The sequence below is a fragment of the Pteronotus mesoamericanus genome, unplaced genomic scaffold (assembly GCF_021234165.1).
Source record: "Pteronotus mesoamericanus isolate MK-2021 breed Mesoamerican mustached bat unplaced genomic scaffold, CSHL_Meso_final contig_303, whole genome shotgun sequence".
NCBI lineage: Eukaryota > Metazoa > Chordata > Mammalia > Chiroptera > Mormoopidae > Pteronotus > Pteronotus mesoamericanus.
This window is the reverse complement of record NW_026555130.1, coordinates 524198-539870: the sequence shown is the minus strand read 5'-3', so window position 1 is coordinate 539870 and position 15673 is coordinate 524198. Positions and strand designations below refer to the sequence as shown.

The 15673-nt window shown below is 55.8% G+C and overlaps 1 protein-coding gene across 1 annotated transcript in view; it reads left to right on the top strand.

Moving 5' to 3' along the window:
- NID1 (nidogen 1) overlaps positions 1–15673 on the top strand; it is a 67838-nt gene that overhangs the window by 50553 nt on the left and 1612 nt on the right. The window contains exons 13-19 of the mRNA XM_054575500.1: positions 5468–5695; positions 6842–7014; positions 9501–9627; positions 12318–12489; positions 13241–13398; positions 14551–14674; positions 15359–15471. Coding sequence (XP_054431475.1) covers positions 5468–5695; positions 6842–7014; positions 9501–9627; positions 12318–12489; positions 13241–13398; positions 14551–14674; positions 15359–15471 — 1095 coding nt within the window. The remainder of the gene's footprint in view (positions 1–5467; positions 5696–6841; positions 7015–9500; positions 9628–12317; positions 12490–13240; positions 13399–14550; positions 14675–15358; positions 15472–15673) is intronic.

Here is a 15673-nt window from a genome sequence, read left to right as displayed (position 1 = left end):
GGGGACGATTAGTCTTAGTCAGTGGATGAGGGTTTAGAGAGACCTAACTTGTGCGAGTCCCCCAGCCAACTGGTAACACAGCCACGTTCAACTGTAAATGTTTCTTAAGCACCTGTTACGCACCTGCCACTGTGCTCAGCGTGTGGACAGTAAGGCCTGTGCTGTGGAGGCGCTCACACCATCACTGGGCAGGAAATGGGGCCGTTCGCGACTCCTGGTAACTCCGTAAGTGTAGCCAGAGCTGGAGACCCGGAGAGCAGGGGAGGGTTTGCCCTCGGCCTTGCAGGACGGGTAGGATTTGAACACATGATGGGCGGAGTGATGAGGAGGAGAGGTGGTGAGGCAGCCGGGGGAGGTCGGCTGTGGAGGGCCCTGACGACCAGGCCTCGTGAGCCCTCTGACTGCTCGGGCCTCGCGGCTGCCCCAGGCCCACGTTTCCAGGCAGTGGTGCGCCGACTGAGTGTTGCAGCTCCTCCCTCCCGTCTTTTCTGCAAGTCCTCGCCTGAACCCGGCGGGCTTTGTCGGCTGCCCTCACCAGTACCCTGAACAAGCAGCTTCCTCGCCCTTGGGTTAGGTGAGCCCTTGACCACGCCCTCCTCTGCTCCCACCGCAGCCTGTTTGGACCGGCCAGCCCCTCACACCGCCACCCCGATGGGGTCCTGGGCACCCTCGGGCCTCTGCCAGCTCTGACCCTTGCTGCTTGCAGGGCACCTCCTCCTGGCAGCTTTCAGTAAATGCTTACAACACAGAGTCCGGATTATAGGGGCCACGGGGCCCCTGATTCCAGAAATGCCATGAATACAGTAAGTTTTATGTCCTGGCAGGACATTGGAAGATGTCGGTACAGCAAGGGGACCCAAGAGCCAGTTTCAGGTGCCGAGACTGCGCACAGGCTGGCGGCGCGGGTTCCTGCAGTGCCGTGGCGTTTGCTTCCGCAGCCCTTCGGCCCTGCTGCGGTTGCTAGTTCACGCCCCACTCTGGGCATTCTCCCTCTTCTCCCACCTGCCGGGAAGGGGCTGGGAGGGAGCTCCTGAGTAGCGGTGTCTTCATCACCATCATCACTTGACAGTGTTCTTAGTAAACCCCTAGGAATGTAAGGATACAGACCACATCAGGCTGACACTGCCTCCTTCGCTGGTAAATCCCCATTCTGGGAAAGTCGGCAGTCTTGGACTAGGAAGTGTCCATCTGGCAGCTGATGAGATGAGGCAGGAGCCAGGAAGTCTGAACCCCAGCAGAGCGCGGGCGTGGTTATCCACTCCACGTGAGCTCCTCGGAGGGGTGCATGCAGAGGCCGCAGGGGCGGTGGCACCTGGCGGCCGGGGGCAGGGATGCAGACTGTGCAAGAGGAGCTGAGCTAACGGCGCCTCCCCGAGTTCCCCCACCCAGCAGTAGATCAGACGGCACTAGCGCTATTTGTTTAAAATAACACAGGTGAGGAAATTTAATCAGGCAAGTGAATGGGATACAAAGCAAGACATGGAAAATCAGAGCAGTTTTTTTCCTGAGTTCTTCCTCTATTTCATTTTCCTCTCCTTCTCTTTGTCCTCAACCTCAAGAAAAGTCTCCCTAGACTTCTTACTGTTCCCAGACAAGTCTCCGGTCGTGAATGCTTCTCCCTGAGCAGATCAAGCTGGATGAGTGAAAAGAACCTTGCCTGAGTCAGAATTTTATCAACCAGAAACAAGGCCAGGAAATGCATCTTTATTGCCCCATCCCCTCTCCCGCCCCAGGCCCTCACAGGCCCCCTGGGGCCTGGGACTCCCGCGAGAGCTGCCCCCACGGCCTGTGGGCCGGGCTGAGAACCATCCCAGGAAAACCAGTGGGGTCCCAGCTTTTACTAAACACGTGAATTTCCATTTCCTGAGTCGCAATTGAGGTTTTGAATGTTGGCCAAACATCACGTTAACACAAAACAGGCAGCCATATATAATGGAACAACCCTGCTCCATTAAGGGTTTGGTGGGCAGTACACACGGAACACCAGGCTGTTTGCTGGTTGGAAAGACAGCACCATACACAGACGTGGCTGGGAGGAAGATGAGTTTGTGGGCCACAGATAATTTTGGCAAGTGTGTTGTGCCAACGTGAATGTCACCATTGACAATGTGTCTAGTGTGCATGAGTGGGCCTGCGCAGTGAGCACGGGGCAGGGGGTGGGGGGCCAGGAACCCAGAGACCCTGGCTCCTGCGTGAGCTGAGCCGCTCGCTGTGCTGTGGCCCCTTCAGCAATCTGAGCTCCGGTCTTCTCCTGTGGTATAAAAAGCATGGTTGCCTGATGCATGGGATTAGAGTGAGAATTAAACGAAACGTGTGAATGGGGACAGCTTATGTGGAAACTCTAAAACCCTGTACAAATGTGAGAGATTGAAGTAAAACACTCTAATCCCAGCGTGAACAAAACCCAACACTTTCATTCTTAACCAGATGGCTCATTTGTGGCTTGGCTTGGCTCTTACTACATCAAATGTTTCATTTAAAAAATATTAGCCTTTGGGACAAGAGAGGAAGCATACACAGTGTTCCTCTGACAGGTTCAACTGCACTTCTTGGGCACGCTCACTGATGCTGTCACGGGGCAGCCACGATCAGCCAGCGGACGTGACAACTGGCAGCACGGACAAAAAGTATTTTAAACATTTATTGACGACATGCGCACAGAGCACCTCCCTGAGTGCGGAACGAATGCTCATGCCTCGCGCAGGTGCGGCACCGTGAACGTGAGCGCGGACTGAACGCTCAGCCTCGCGCAGGTGCGTCACCGTGAACGTGAGCGCGGACTGAACGCTCAGCCTCGCGCAGGTGCGGCACCGTGAACGTGAGCGCGGACTGAACGCTCAGCCTCGCGCAGGTGCGTCACCGTGAACGTGAGCGCGGACTGAACGCTCAGCCTCGCGCAGGTGCGGCACCGTGAACGTGAGCGCGGACTGAGCGCTCAGCCTCGCGCAGGTGCGTCACCGTGAACGTGAGCGCGGACTGAGCGCTCAGCCTCGCGCAGGTGCGTCACCGTGAACGTGAGCGCGGACTGAACGCTCAGCCTCGCGCAGGTGCGGCACCGTGAACGTGAGCGCGGACTGAACGCTCAGCCTCGCGCAGGTGCGGCACCGTGAACGTGAGCGCGGACTGAACGCTCAGCCTCGCGCAGGTGCGTCACCGTGAACGTGAGCGCGGACTGAGCGCTCAGCCTCGCGCAGGTGCGGCACCGTGAACGTGAGCGCGGACTGAGCGCTCAGCCTCGCGCAGGTGCGTCACCGTGAACGTGAGCGCGGACTGAACGCTCAGCCTCGCGCAGGTGCGTCACCGTGAACGTGAGCGCGGACTGAGCGCTCAGCCTCGCGCAGGTGCGGCACCGTGAACGTGAGCGCGGACTGAACGCTCATGCCTCGCGCAGGTGCGGCACCGTGAACGTGAGCGCGGACTGAACGCTCAGCCTCGCGCAGGTGCGTCACCGTGAACGTGAGCGCGGACTGAGTGTTCCATCCGTGGGCGTTGTCTCATCACATTGTCCTCGCCGCTAAGAGCACTGCTGTGGGGTTGGTTGCTGCGGCCACCGCCGTCCTGCCGCCGAGGGGTCACAGCTTACCGGCACCTTCGTCATGCTGGAGATACCGCAGGAGTGCGGGAGCTGGGAATCACAAACATTTCTCAGAAAAAAATCCTTGAAATGTATAATACAGCAACATTCTATTACTACAATATATGTTATTAACACTCTAATATAGTACCATATTACCATGTGAATTAGCATTTTTATATAAAACTTCCCCTAATATAACTGTGATGCCCAAGAGCAGAGATTGACAATGACAACCCCCACAGGCCAAACCTAGCCTAGTGCCCATTTTTTTAAATAAAGTTTTATTGAAACATTCATGTATGTATTAAACTTGGTTGCTTTCATGCCATAATCACAGAGTAAATGTAACAAACCATATGACCCCCAAAGTGGAAACATGGGTGGAGCCCTGGTCTAGGTCTGTGTAGCCACGATCTTCCTGCAAAGGTCTGCGGCAGCGTGTGGCCGCCCCTTGGCTCCCCACGCCGCCGAGAGGATCTCTGCCTCCTCTCTGTCTGTGGTATCCTGGGCCCCTCTGTCAAGGCTCTGGCCGGACCGGGGTGTGCTCACCGTTCCCTTCGCTCCGGACTACGAGCTCCTTGGGGGCACCCCGTGGTCATTCCCTGGGCATCCTCCCTCCCACCGTGAGTCCAGCCTGTGGAGAGGCTGTCACTCACTGCCTCGGAGCCTAGAGAGTCCGCCCAGGGAGGCCAGGCAGGATGTGTTCCTGTGACAGGCTGCAGGTGACAGTGTGGAAGGCCCTGGAGGAAGGAGGAAACACCAGGCAGTTTAAAGGATTAACTGGGAAAGGGGTGAGGAAGTGAGCAGCCCATGGAAAGGCCTGGAAGAGAGGCAGCCGGCAGGGTTCCTTCTGGGGAAATGGGGTCCGTGCCGTTCCTGCCAGTGTCTGGGCGCCACTGGCCTGGCCCTGTGCTGGCCAGACTAGCTGTGTGGGACCAGCCACAGCTCCACGTAGGATCTGGGGGTTGTTTATTCCAGGCCATAGCTTGTTATCAGCAATTCCCCACAGATCCAGAAGCATTTCCGGCTTTGGGATCTGAGTGGTGCAGTTCGGAGGCCTTGTTGTGTGCCAAACGGGAGTGTATCGTTAAAGGGACCCATGCATGTTGGTAAGTGTGCCCTGTGCCGTTGGTCCCTAAGTCTTTGACCGTGACTCAGTGTAGGTAGTCAAGAAGCTTGAATGATTTTTTTTAAAAAGACAGATTCAAGGAAAACTTAACAATCTTTTAAATTTAAAACAAATTTCATTGCCATCCATCAAGCCATGGGTGGGCAAACAGAATGTGCTGCAGCCGTAGGCTGTTCAGCCGCAGAAGGAAGGAAGTGTGTGCTGATAACAAGGCTACAACCAGAATCAGCCTTGCAGACTTTCTGCTGAGTGAAAACAGCCAGGCACAAAAGCTCATATGTTGTGGGATTCCGTTTAGATGACATGTTCAGAGTGGCCACTGAGCGGATTGGAGCAGATGGGTGGTTGTGGGGGGCTGGGGTGAGGGGCGTGGGGATCCACTGCCCAGGAGTAGTGGAGTTTCCCTTGCAGGGGAATGTGCTGGAACTAGATAGAGGGGTGGCTGCACAGCGTTGTGACTACTAACCGCCACTGAATGGATCACTTAAAATGGCGTGTTTCACGGTAGGTTGATTTTGCCTCAACCTTTAAAAAAATTGCCTAGGAAAGAAAAGAAATGCACATGTGATCTTCTTGACTGTTAAGTCCATTAAATAACAAAGATGTCTTGAGTTTTAAAGAACGAGGAACCCGCAGCCCAGTGGCGACCAGGCAGCCCCGCGGGCTGAGTCGGGTGTGGGGACCGGCGCAGCCATGGCCTCGGCCCCGGCCCCGGCCCCGAGGACGGCCTGCTGACGGCTCCCCTTTGCTTGTCTCGACAGAAGTGGAGAAAACGCGCTGCCAGCTGGAGCGAGAGCATGTCCTCGGGTCGGCGGGGGTGGCAGGCCCGCAGCGACCCCTGCCCGTGGGGCTCTTCGTCCCCGAGTGTGACGAGCACGGGCACTACGTGCCCACCCAGTGCCACGGCAGCACCGGCTACTGCTGGTGCGTGGACCGCGACGGCCGCGAGCTGGAGGGCACCAGGACCAGGCCCGGGATGAGGCCCCCCTGTAAGTTGAGGGGCAGGGTGTGCTTGGGTTTGGGCCTCAGAAGGGCCTGAGGACCAGAGTTCCCGGTGCCTGTGAGCATCTCTAGGGGGGCCCTTCTGAAGACACAGTTGTCGCTTTCTGCTGCCCTAAAGCCTGAGAGCTCCCCTGGCTTGAACCCCATTCCCTCCCTCCCTTCCTGCCCTCTGCGCCCCTCTTCTGTCTCCCTCGGCGTTCACCGCACGGCTGTCCATCCCTCCCCCTCACGCCTCCCCTCTCCCCCTCTCCTCCTCTTGTGTGCAGATGACCAGCAGCCCCTGCGGCGGCAGCGCCGGGGCCGGCAGCAGAGGGGGTCCGTGTGCCCCGGCAGCTCCCTGTGGCTAGCGGCCTGGCCTGCGGTGGCTCTGCACTGGGACACTGCAGGCTGGCAGAAACCCCGGGGCCTGGCCTGCTCGGTGGTGGGAAGGAACTGCTCTTGCCCCGGGACACTGGCCTCCCTCGTGGCTGTGCCCTGGGCCCTTTAGGCACCTGGCCACTTAGGGTGCAAGGAGGCTTCTGCGCTTTGTTCTGCCACGGCCATGGCCGTGGGACCCCGGTGTCCCGATACCTGTTCCGTGCCCCTTCCCCTGAAGCACGGGCTGCCTGTCCCCTCCTGGGACTGTCTGGTCAGGTGGGCCAGGGAGCTGTGCTCCACGTCAAGGCAAGGAGAGAGGGAGCCCTGGTCGTCCTGTGCTCTGGCGAGTCCCGAGGGGCGTGCTGCTACCGCGGTGGGTCTGAGACGGCCCACCGCGGGCCAGGGCGCGCGGGCAAACTCACTGACAGCCTGCGCATCGCCAAGCTCAGCCGTGTGCCCGGCGCGAGCTCCCTGTGAGCGGGGCGCTCAGAGCTGCCACGTTGCTGCTGTCCGGTTCACTGCCATGGCCCATGTCCGAGGCAGGTGTGCATGGCCAGGTCACTTCTATTTATGGGACACTCTGCCCTGCACTGTCTTCTCCACAAATGCCCTTTGAAGTCTTTTTCCTCCCGTGCTTTCAGATGTAAGATGATCTTTGTGTGCCTGCAGTCTGTGGTGGCGTGCAGATGATGTGACCTGGCGTGTGGACGTGTGTGCAGGGGTGTGCATTCCTGCTGCACTCAGGCCTTGCTCATTGACCGCTCCTGTCCCCCCAGGTCTGAGTACAGTGGCTCCCCCGATTCACCAGGGACCCTCCGTTCCTCCTGCTGTGATCCCTCTGCCCCCCGGGACCCACTTACTCTTTGCCCAGACGGGGAAGATAGAGCGCCTCCCGCTGGAGGGAAGCACCATGAGGAAAACGGATGCCAAGACTTTGCTGCATGCCCCGGTGAGTGCGGGCTCATTGTCGTCCCTGGTGACGCTTCGATGACCCGGGGACCCAGCAGGGTGTAGCCAGGCCTCCTCTCAGAGAAGCCCGTCCCGGCCGAGTGCCCACTCAGTGCTCCTGACGCACACGTGTCGGTGCATCTGCTGTGGACCGAATGCGTGCCTTCCCGCCAAGAGCAGGAGCACCGAGCCGAGGAGCTGCCCATCCGTCCCAGGGCTGCCTGTTCCGTGGGGGGTTCCAAAACGATGCCTGGCGCTCAAACTGCTCGCCGCATGCAAGCACGCGTGGTCTTGGCGTTCTGCCACCGTGGGAAACGTGAACCCTGAGGGGGTTGCTTTTCTTCCTGAGTGCGCACTCTCAGGGCGGGGACGGGTTAGTTCTCTGGAAAAGTCGTTTTCCCTGAGACCGAGGGGAGAGGCTGAATGTCAGTGAGGCTCTGAGAAGCCGAGAGCGGAGGGGGAGGGTGCTGACAGGCAGGGTGAGGATCTGCTGTGTCCTAGGATTTATTCATTTATTGCCGCTTCAGCTGTTTTAAGTGTATCGCTTGGCGGCGGCGTTGCGTACGTCCACAGTGCTGTGCAACCATCATCGCTCTCTATTTCTCTATTCCCACAGCTTTTTCATCATCCCAGCCCGGCATCTTATGCCCATTCAACACTAAGTCTCCTTTCCCTCCTCCCCCAGCCCCTGGCGACCAGCCGTCTGCTTTCTGTCTATGATTTTGCCTTTTCTAAGCACCTCACTTACGTGGAATCTCACAGTGTTTGTCCTCCTGTAACTGGCTCGCTTCCCTTAGCAAAATGTCTTCAAGGTTTGTCCGTGTGGGAGCATGTGTCAGGATTTCCTTCTTCCTAAGGCCGAATAGTATTTTATTGTGTGGACATGCAACATTTTACTCTTTCGTTCATCAAAGGATGTGGGTCCCGTCCACCTCTTGGCTGCTGGGAGTAGCACTGCTGTGAATGTGAGTGCGTGGATATTTGTTTGAGTCCCTGCTTTCCCTTCTTTCGGGTAAAACCCAGATGTGGAGTTGCTGAACCATACGGTAGTTCTACATTTAATTTTCTGAGGCGCTGCTGCCAGCTTGTTTTCCCCGACAGCTGCGCCGCACGGCCCCACCAGCACAGCGCAGACGTTCCAGTTTCTCTGCCGCCTGGCCAGCCCTTGCTTCCTGTTCTTTCATGGCAGCCACCCCGAGAGCCGGGAAATGCTGTCACTGTGGTTCTGATTTGCATTTCTCTGCTGATGAGTGACATTGAGCATCTTCTCATGCACTTGTGGACCATTCGTGTATCTTTGGAAAAATGTTTTTTGTTGTTTGTTTTTTTTTGCCCATTTTGTAATTGGGTTGTTTTTTCTTGTCATTATTGAGTTGTAGGATTTCTTGATATATTCTAGATACTAAATCCCTTATCAGATACATAGTTTGCAAATATTTTTACCTGTTTCATAGGTTGCCTTTTGCCCTGTTGATTGTGTTCTTTCATGCACAGGTGTTTTTAATTTTGATAAAGTCTAATTTATCTATTTTTGTCTTTAATGTCCTATCCAAGAAATCATTGCCAAATCCAGTGATATGAGGCTTCCCGCCTGTATTTTCTGCTCAGGGCTTATAGTTCAGCTCTAATGTTGAGGTCCGTGATTCATTTTGTTTTAGTTCTTGCGTGTGGTGTAAGGCAAGGACCCCTGTGTCCCTTCTGACCTGACTCTTGACAGAAGAGTGTCTGCTGAGAGCCCCGATTTCCCCACTCAGAGGTCACCCTGTCCCTCCACCTGTGTGGCCCCCAGAGCCTCCCTCGGCGTTTCCCTCGACGTTTTAGAGTGAGCGTATACGTGTCCCCCAGATCCCTCGCTGGGATTTCGATGAAGATGGCATAGAATCTTTAACTCCGTTTAGAAAGAATTGGTATTTTAGCAATATCGTGTCTTACAATCCACTAAACTAATTCTCTCTTCATTTATTTGGGTCTTCTTTAATTTCATTCTGCATTGTTTGGTAGTATTCAGTGTAGAATATTGCACATTTAAAAATATTCTTAAACACTCTGTTTTTGATTGCTATTGTAAACATTATTGTTTTCAAATTGTATGTCTTGTATTTCTTTTTTAAATGATCTTCAGGTAGGCACATTTCTTTAGATGATATATAAAAAGTATTAGCCACAAGAGAAAAAATAATAAATTGTCCTTAATAAGAAATAAAACCTTTTTCTTTTTAAAAACACCATTAAGAAAATGAAAAAGTAAGCTATATACTGAGAGAAAATATACATAACATACACACACACATACACAGAGGTAGATGACAAAAAATTTTTATCCGAAATATGTAAAGAGCTCCTACAACTCCATAGTAAACATTTTAAAGTGGACAAAAGAAGACACTTTATAAAACAAGGCACAGCAGCACATGACAGGCTCCCACCATCACGAGTCACTCCGGGGCTCGTGGGTGGCCCGCGTTCACCCCAGGTCTGCGCTTCCAGGATAAAGTCATCATTGGACTGGCCTTCGACTGCGTGGAGAAGATGGTTTACTGGACCGACATCAGTGAGCCTTCCATTGGGAGAGCCAGCCTGCTCGGCGGGGAGCCAGCCACCATCGTCCGGCAAGGTAGGCGAGGAAGGACCAGCCTTCCGTTTCGGTTTGGCTCCCAGCAGCCCAGGTGGCTGTCGGGGGCGGGCGGGGGGACTGGATGTACGTTGCCCACGGGATATGGTGACTTCCGAGGGGCGGGGTCTCTCCAGCCTTCTGTGAAGAGTCCTCCAGGGACTCATTGTTGACCCAGGAACACCTTAGCTGGGACTCGTTGCCAGTCTAAAAAGAGTAAGATCAAAACAGGGTAAGTGTGTGCCTTTCTCTGAAAGCTTGTGTAGCCAGTTTTAATGAACCATAAAGGCCAAACTCAACCATTCAGCTGAGAGCTCCATGTCTCCCTCTGGCCGCTGCGCGTAGAATTAATTCTCAGAGCGTGGGCCCGCCGTGTGCTCCTTCAGGGTGTCCCACAGGCAGCAGGCACGCGAGTCCCAGTTGGAGGGCCACAGGCATATTGGCCAACACTGCCCATGATCGCTGAGTCCGCTCCCGCAGCTGTTCACATTGCAGGGCTGCCACGCCTCCCCGGGGAGGGGGTCCCCTCATCTCTGCCGACCCCTGCACCCCGTGGGCTCAGATTGTCCCAGAGGAGCGCAGCAGACCGGGCTGAACTCTTGCTGACTCTCCTCTGTGGCACAACTGACAGCAAAGTTCGCGATGGTTTGGCACAGGCTACCCCTGAACGTTCAACCTCAGCTACTTAACTTAGAGATGCTGATGTAAGCCAAGGACTGTATGCATTATTTGAATGCATGCCTTCAACAAGCCAAGACTATTTTACATGGACATGTTTTATCAACATTAAAATCCAAGGACTTTATAAAAATCCCCTTGTACTAAAAAGGCCAGCAGAGTTTCAGGTATTTTCAGTCCAAAGACACGGTCATGCTGGTGATGCTTGTTGTGTGAAATCATCCTGCTTCCTCCTCAGAACACGCGAATCAAAGATACAGCTTTGAAATATACAAGTCTCATTTGGTATTTCTCTTTACTTGGAGCTGAATGAAGCCTTTTCAATTTCCTGTGTACCATTTCCCTAACAGTTGATGTTCTGGAACGTTCCTTTGCCTGTGGAGCAGCCCTGGGGCATTTTTCCTTCCTTGGCTCCCTCGTAGGAGATGATGCCACAGGCACTCTGCTGAGGTTGGGACGAATGTGAGTGGCTTTGGACACAGACACCACATCCTTTTTTGGAAGCCGATGTGCTTGCGACTCGAACAACATCTGCTCGTCTTCATGGTTTGGGTTAACGAACAGAAGTTTGAAAACGTCTCTTCGCATACTGTCTCTGTTAAAAATGTGCTGTTTTCTATGATTTGACTTCAGAGCCCAGTGGGAGAGGAGCACAGGTCCTCCCTGCTCTTTCCTGTTGCTCCTGGAGCAGATAATTATCCAAGGACGCCATGAGCCCGCCAGGAGCACTCCAGGCAGAAGCCCCTGTGGGGACACAAGTGAACACATATGTGATCTTTGTAGATGGAAGGGAATCCATTTTTGTCACTGAAAAAGAGAGAACGGAGCTTCTGCTTAAGCCTTCATCATGGGACAAGTGGCTACATCCCTAGCGAGTGAAGGTGGCAGTGGGTCCCTCTTAGTCTCGCCTTCCTTATTTAACACAGTCCTGGGCTTCGCTTTCTTTCCTGAAGTTAAAGAATAGAAATATCTTTAATATCTTTAAATAGTCTAACAAACTATCTTTAACGTGTCATAATGTGTTTCCTGGATAAATTGCCTCGCCACCTTTGTTCCTCGCCCTGACTGCACAGGGCACGGTGACGTTTCCAGGCTCCCGGTGGCGCTTGTGGCTGGTACGGAAGTGGCTCCTGGCAGGGGGTGGGGGGGAGGCCTGCCTGCCCTCAGCTCTGTGGTCAGGACCAGGGCCTCGCGGGGGGTCTTGTGAAGAGGCCCCTGCTGAGCAGCCTCTCTGCCTTCGCCCTGTGTGTCTGAGCCGCTGCTTCTCCCGCACAGGGTGTGCGCACTGCGGACCGGCCCCAGAATTCTGTGTTCTGGTCTGTCTGAAAGTCCAGGGGGCCCTCAGACATCAGCCTCGCTGTCCTCCGCCTCTAGGGACATGGGAAATATTTTCATACTTTATAAATCTCTCTTTTGAATAATGAAGACCTTGTTCAAGAGCTGTTTCTAGTTCTTAATAAACTGCCTCTGGTGGGCTCCCTTCAGGCTCTGAGTGCCCAGCACCCACAGTCAAGGGCGCGTCGGCTGTCTGGTAAAAGCCGACGTGGGGGCTGAGGTCTGACTTGCTCCGATGCCAGAGAAAACGCAGGGCACGACGATTTCCTCATGTCCCAGACCCCTCAGGGAGGGCAGCGTCCCCTCCGGCCACAATAAATGACCTTCAGTTCTCTAATCAGACAAGGGGCAGCGACCCTGAGTGACACCAGTAAATCCCTGGTGGGGTTTTGGTTTCATTTACAGTCGGAAAGCCATTGCAGCCTTGACCGTCCGGTGAGCTGGGCGGCGCCGAAGGTGCCCTCTGTTGTCGGCTTGCCCTGCACCACAGCGAATGGGTGGCATCTGTTAATTTGTCACTTTGGGTATTGCTTATCTTACTACAAACAACAATCATGTCACATTCCCATTTGTTTTCTCAAAGTACAAGGATGAGATGCCGTGTGAAACAGCACGGAGTGATCAGAAAAACCGATTCTCACCTGCTGAAAAAATCGGACATGTTCTGCGTTTGCTCCTAGATCTCGGGAGCCCGGAAGGCATCGCCCTCGACCATCTCGGCCGCAACCTCTTCTGGACGGATTCTCGCCTGGACCGGATAGAAGTTGCGAGGCTGGACGGCACCCAGCGCCGCGTGCTGTTTGAGACCGATTTGGTGAACCCCAGAGGCATCGTCACGGACTCCGTGAGAGGGTACATGGGGACAGTCTGTGTGTGCCCGCTGTCCTTGCTCCCACCCTCTGGGGGTGCTCAGTGCGAGGCTCTGACTCCAGTGTCCCTCTCCTGACGCGGAGGCCTGCCGTTGGTGGCCGATGGCGACCCACAGTGAACTGCCAGGACGCGTATTACAGTCAGGGACTCGACACCATGTTCCACTTTCAGATCTTTTCCCAAGAGGCTTTGTAAGTTGGGTATTTCCACGTGGGTTGAATGCTGATGAACAGCGGGGCCATGGAGGCCCCTTGCGACGGTTCCATCAGCGCCTCAGGCCTCCTCTCCCTCTCCCTGCTGCAGGCTCTGAGTCTGACCCATGGGGCCCAGGCTCCTCGACACTCTGAGGCCACACCCCTTGTTCTGGGGCCGCTGCCACCTCTGCCGGCATCCTTCTCTGTCCCTCAGCCGCAGACGGGTGTGCCGTGCCTCCCCGGGCGGTGACAGCACGTGGGGCCTCCACGTGTTTATGCCACTCGTGTTCCGTTTCGTTTTTCTCTTTTAACAATTTTACTGAGATGTTTGAGGGAAGGGCCTTCAGTGCTCACATAACAACCAGGTCGCGTGAAGAACTGGAGGACAGTGGGTCTCAGCCCCTCCCAGTGCTTTTTACGCAGCTGCGTCCCCACGTCTGCTCACATCTCCATCCGCGGCTCCTCAAGGTTTTAAAATGCACTTCCTCTCATGCATCTTCGTTATCCCTCCTCCTCTTTCTCCGCCTTCTCCTCCTCAGGAACCTTTATTGGACAGACTGGAACAGAGACAGCCCCAAAATCGAAACTTCCTACATGGACGGCACCAACCGGAGGGTCCTCGTGCAGGACGACCTGGGCCTGCCCAACGGGCTGGCCTTCGACGCTTACTCCTCGCAGCTCTGCTGGGTGGACGCAGGTGACTCCGGGGTGGGCAGGGCTCGTTTTCTAACCAAACAATCACTGTTACCCACACTGAGCCAGCCCGGTCTGTACCTTAAGAGGATGTTACGGGAAAGGGGCGTCACATTTTCTTTCCTACACAGAAAGAGCTTCCCGTCCGTGCTCTGAAAGTCAGCGTTTCTCTGGGCCTGATGTGCTGGGTCACGTAAGCGTGGGGTCAGCAAACCGCAGGCCATACATAGGCCAGTCCAGCCTGCCACCTGCCTGTGTGCTACCTGGTATAACCTGGGAGCTGGAAACGGTTTTTACATTTTTAAACGCTGTCTTTTAATTGGTTACATAAATGCCTGCACAGTATCCTTGATTTTGTCTCTTGACCCACAGAACCTAAAATAATTACTATCTGGTTCTTCAGGAAAAGTTTGCCAACCCCGGAGCCTGTCCTCATTATAATATCTATTAATTCATGACGTGTATTCCTGTAGCTCCCACTTGTCCCCAAGGGCCAGGGCAGGACTCGGAGCCAAGGGAGATAATGTGGTGCCATTCTGACCTGTGCCCCCGCCCTGGCAGCTTGCGGGCGTCCCGGGGGCGAGGGCTGTGGGCAGGGCGCACAGTCAGAGCGGGACGTCAGTCACCCATTCGTGGCTGTTGAGAGCCCGCCCTGGCCCAGCCTGCCAAGTACTGTAGGGGTGCAGGGGCCACGTCTTGCACTTGGGGCGCACAGAGGGTAAAGGGGGCACAGCCTCTTCCCTGTGCGGGCATAGGCGCAAAGCTGTGCCCAGCTGCTGGCCGGTGCGGCGGCTTGGTTCCCAGGCCCCGCGTTCAGGGAGGGCCTGGAGCGGCTGCGGGACGAGGCGTGTGAGCGAGAGCTGGCGGGCGGCGGCGTTTCTCCTGAGCCCCGCGCTCTGGGAACAGGCCTCAGCTCCACGCGCGCCTCCTGGCAGAGCCAGGCGTGGGTGCCCGACAGAGGCGGGTGCTGACCAGCGCGGGCAAGAGAGGGTGAAGGGGCAGCTTTCCAGTTTTGAGGAGCAGGCTTCCTGTGTTCTCCAGGACCCACCATTCAGACGCCAGATTTCTCTCGCCCTCGCTCTCGTTGCGCTTGTTCTGTGACACAAAGGGGCCATTTCTCGTGCGAACAATAAACGACTTGTTCTCTGTCACACAGGCACCAGCCGGGCCGAGTGCCTGCAGCCGGGGCAGCCCAGCCGACGCAGGGTCCTCGAAGGGCTCCAGTATCCTTTCGCGGTCGCGAGCTTCGGGAAGAATCTGTATTACACGGACTGGAAGACGTACGTCAGCGGCCGGCCTTGCTGCCCTCCACCTCAGAGAGGCCGAGCCCTTCCCCTCGTCCTCTTGGCTTGGCCTCCAGCCTCCAAGGCGCCCCCTCTGCCTGCGCCCTCTGGTCGTGGGAGACGGGCGAGGCGGGGCTCCTGGTTGGGGGCCAGGGGGCACCACTTACCACGCAGGCGCTGCAGGATGGGCGGCAGTTTCAGCCTGTCGGCTTGAGCTGCTGGGCACGTCTGTGCTTTCCCCAGGAGCTGGCCCAGGGTCCCTTGGCAGGTGGGCTCCAGGCCTACTCCGTGCCCCGGCTTCTTCATTGTTCTTAAACTGCAGAACGCCACAGCCCCATCTTGACCACCCCTTCCTACAGAAAGGAGGGTTAAACCAAGCCAGCAAGCCCACGCTGTGGCCAGAGGCATCTGTATAGACAGCCGATTTCCCAGCTTGGAATTCAGTGCCAGACGGGAACGCTGGCTAATCGTTGTCCTGTTTTAAGAAGACAGAAAAATGCAGGCTTGACCCACCGCAGAGGAGGAAGGGAGGGAGGGAAGGAGGGAGGGAGGGCTGGGAAGCAAGGCCAGTGTACCCGTGTGCAGCCTCTAATTTATCCCCCAAATGACGGGAGAGGCTGCTCCATAGAGAAAAGTTGGTCCATCAGATGTGTTTTACCTTCTGCCCTTTGGTTCTTGCAGGAATTCCGTGATCGCCATAGATCTTGCCGTTTCCAAGGAGACGGACACCTTCCACCCCCACAAGCAGGCCCGGCTGTATGGCATCACCACCGCCCTGCCTCAGTGTCCCCAAGGTAACTCGCTGTGCTCTGGCTGCCCAGGGCCCAAGGGCCCCTGGGGCTCAGAGCCGGCTCAGAGCCCACGCTGTAGCTGCTACGGTACGGCCTCTAGTGGCCCTGCTCACATGTCCCCTCCGTCAGGGGTTTTCACCGTTTCAGGGGGAGCCAGATAAAGAGGAAACAGGAGGAGTGAAGTGGGCGGGGGTGAGGGAGGTAC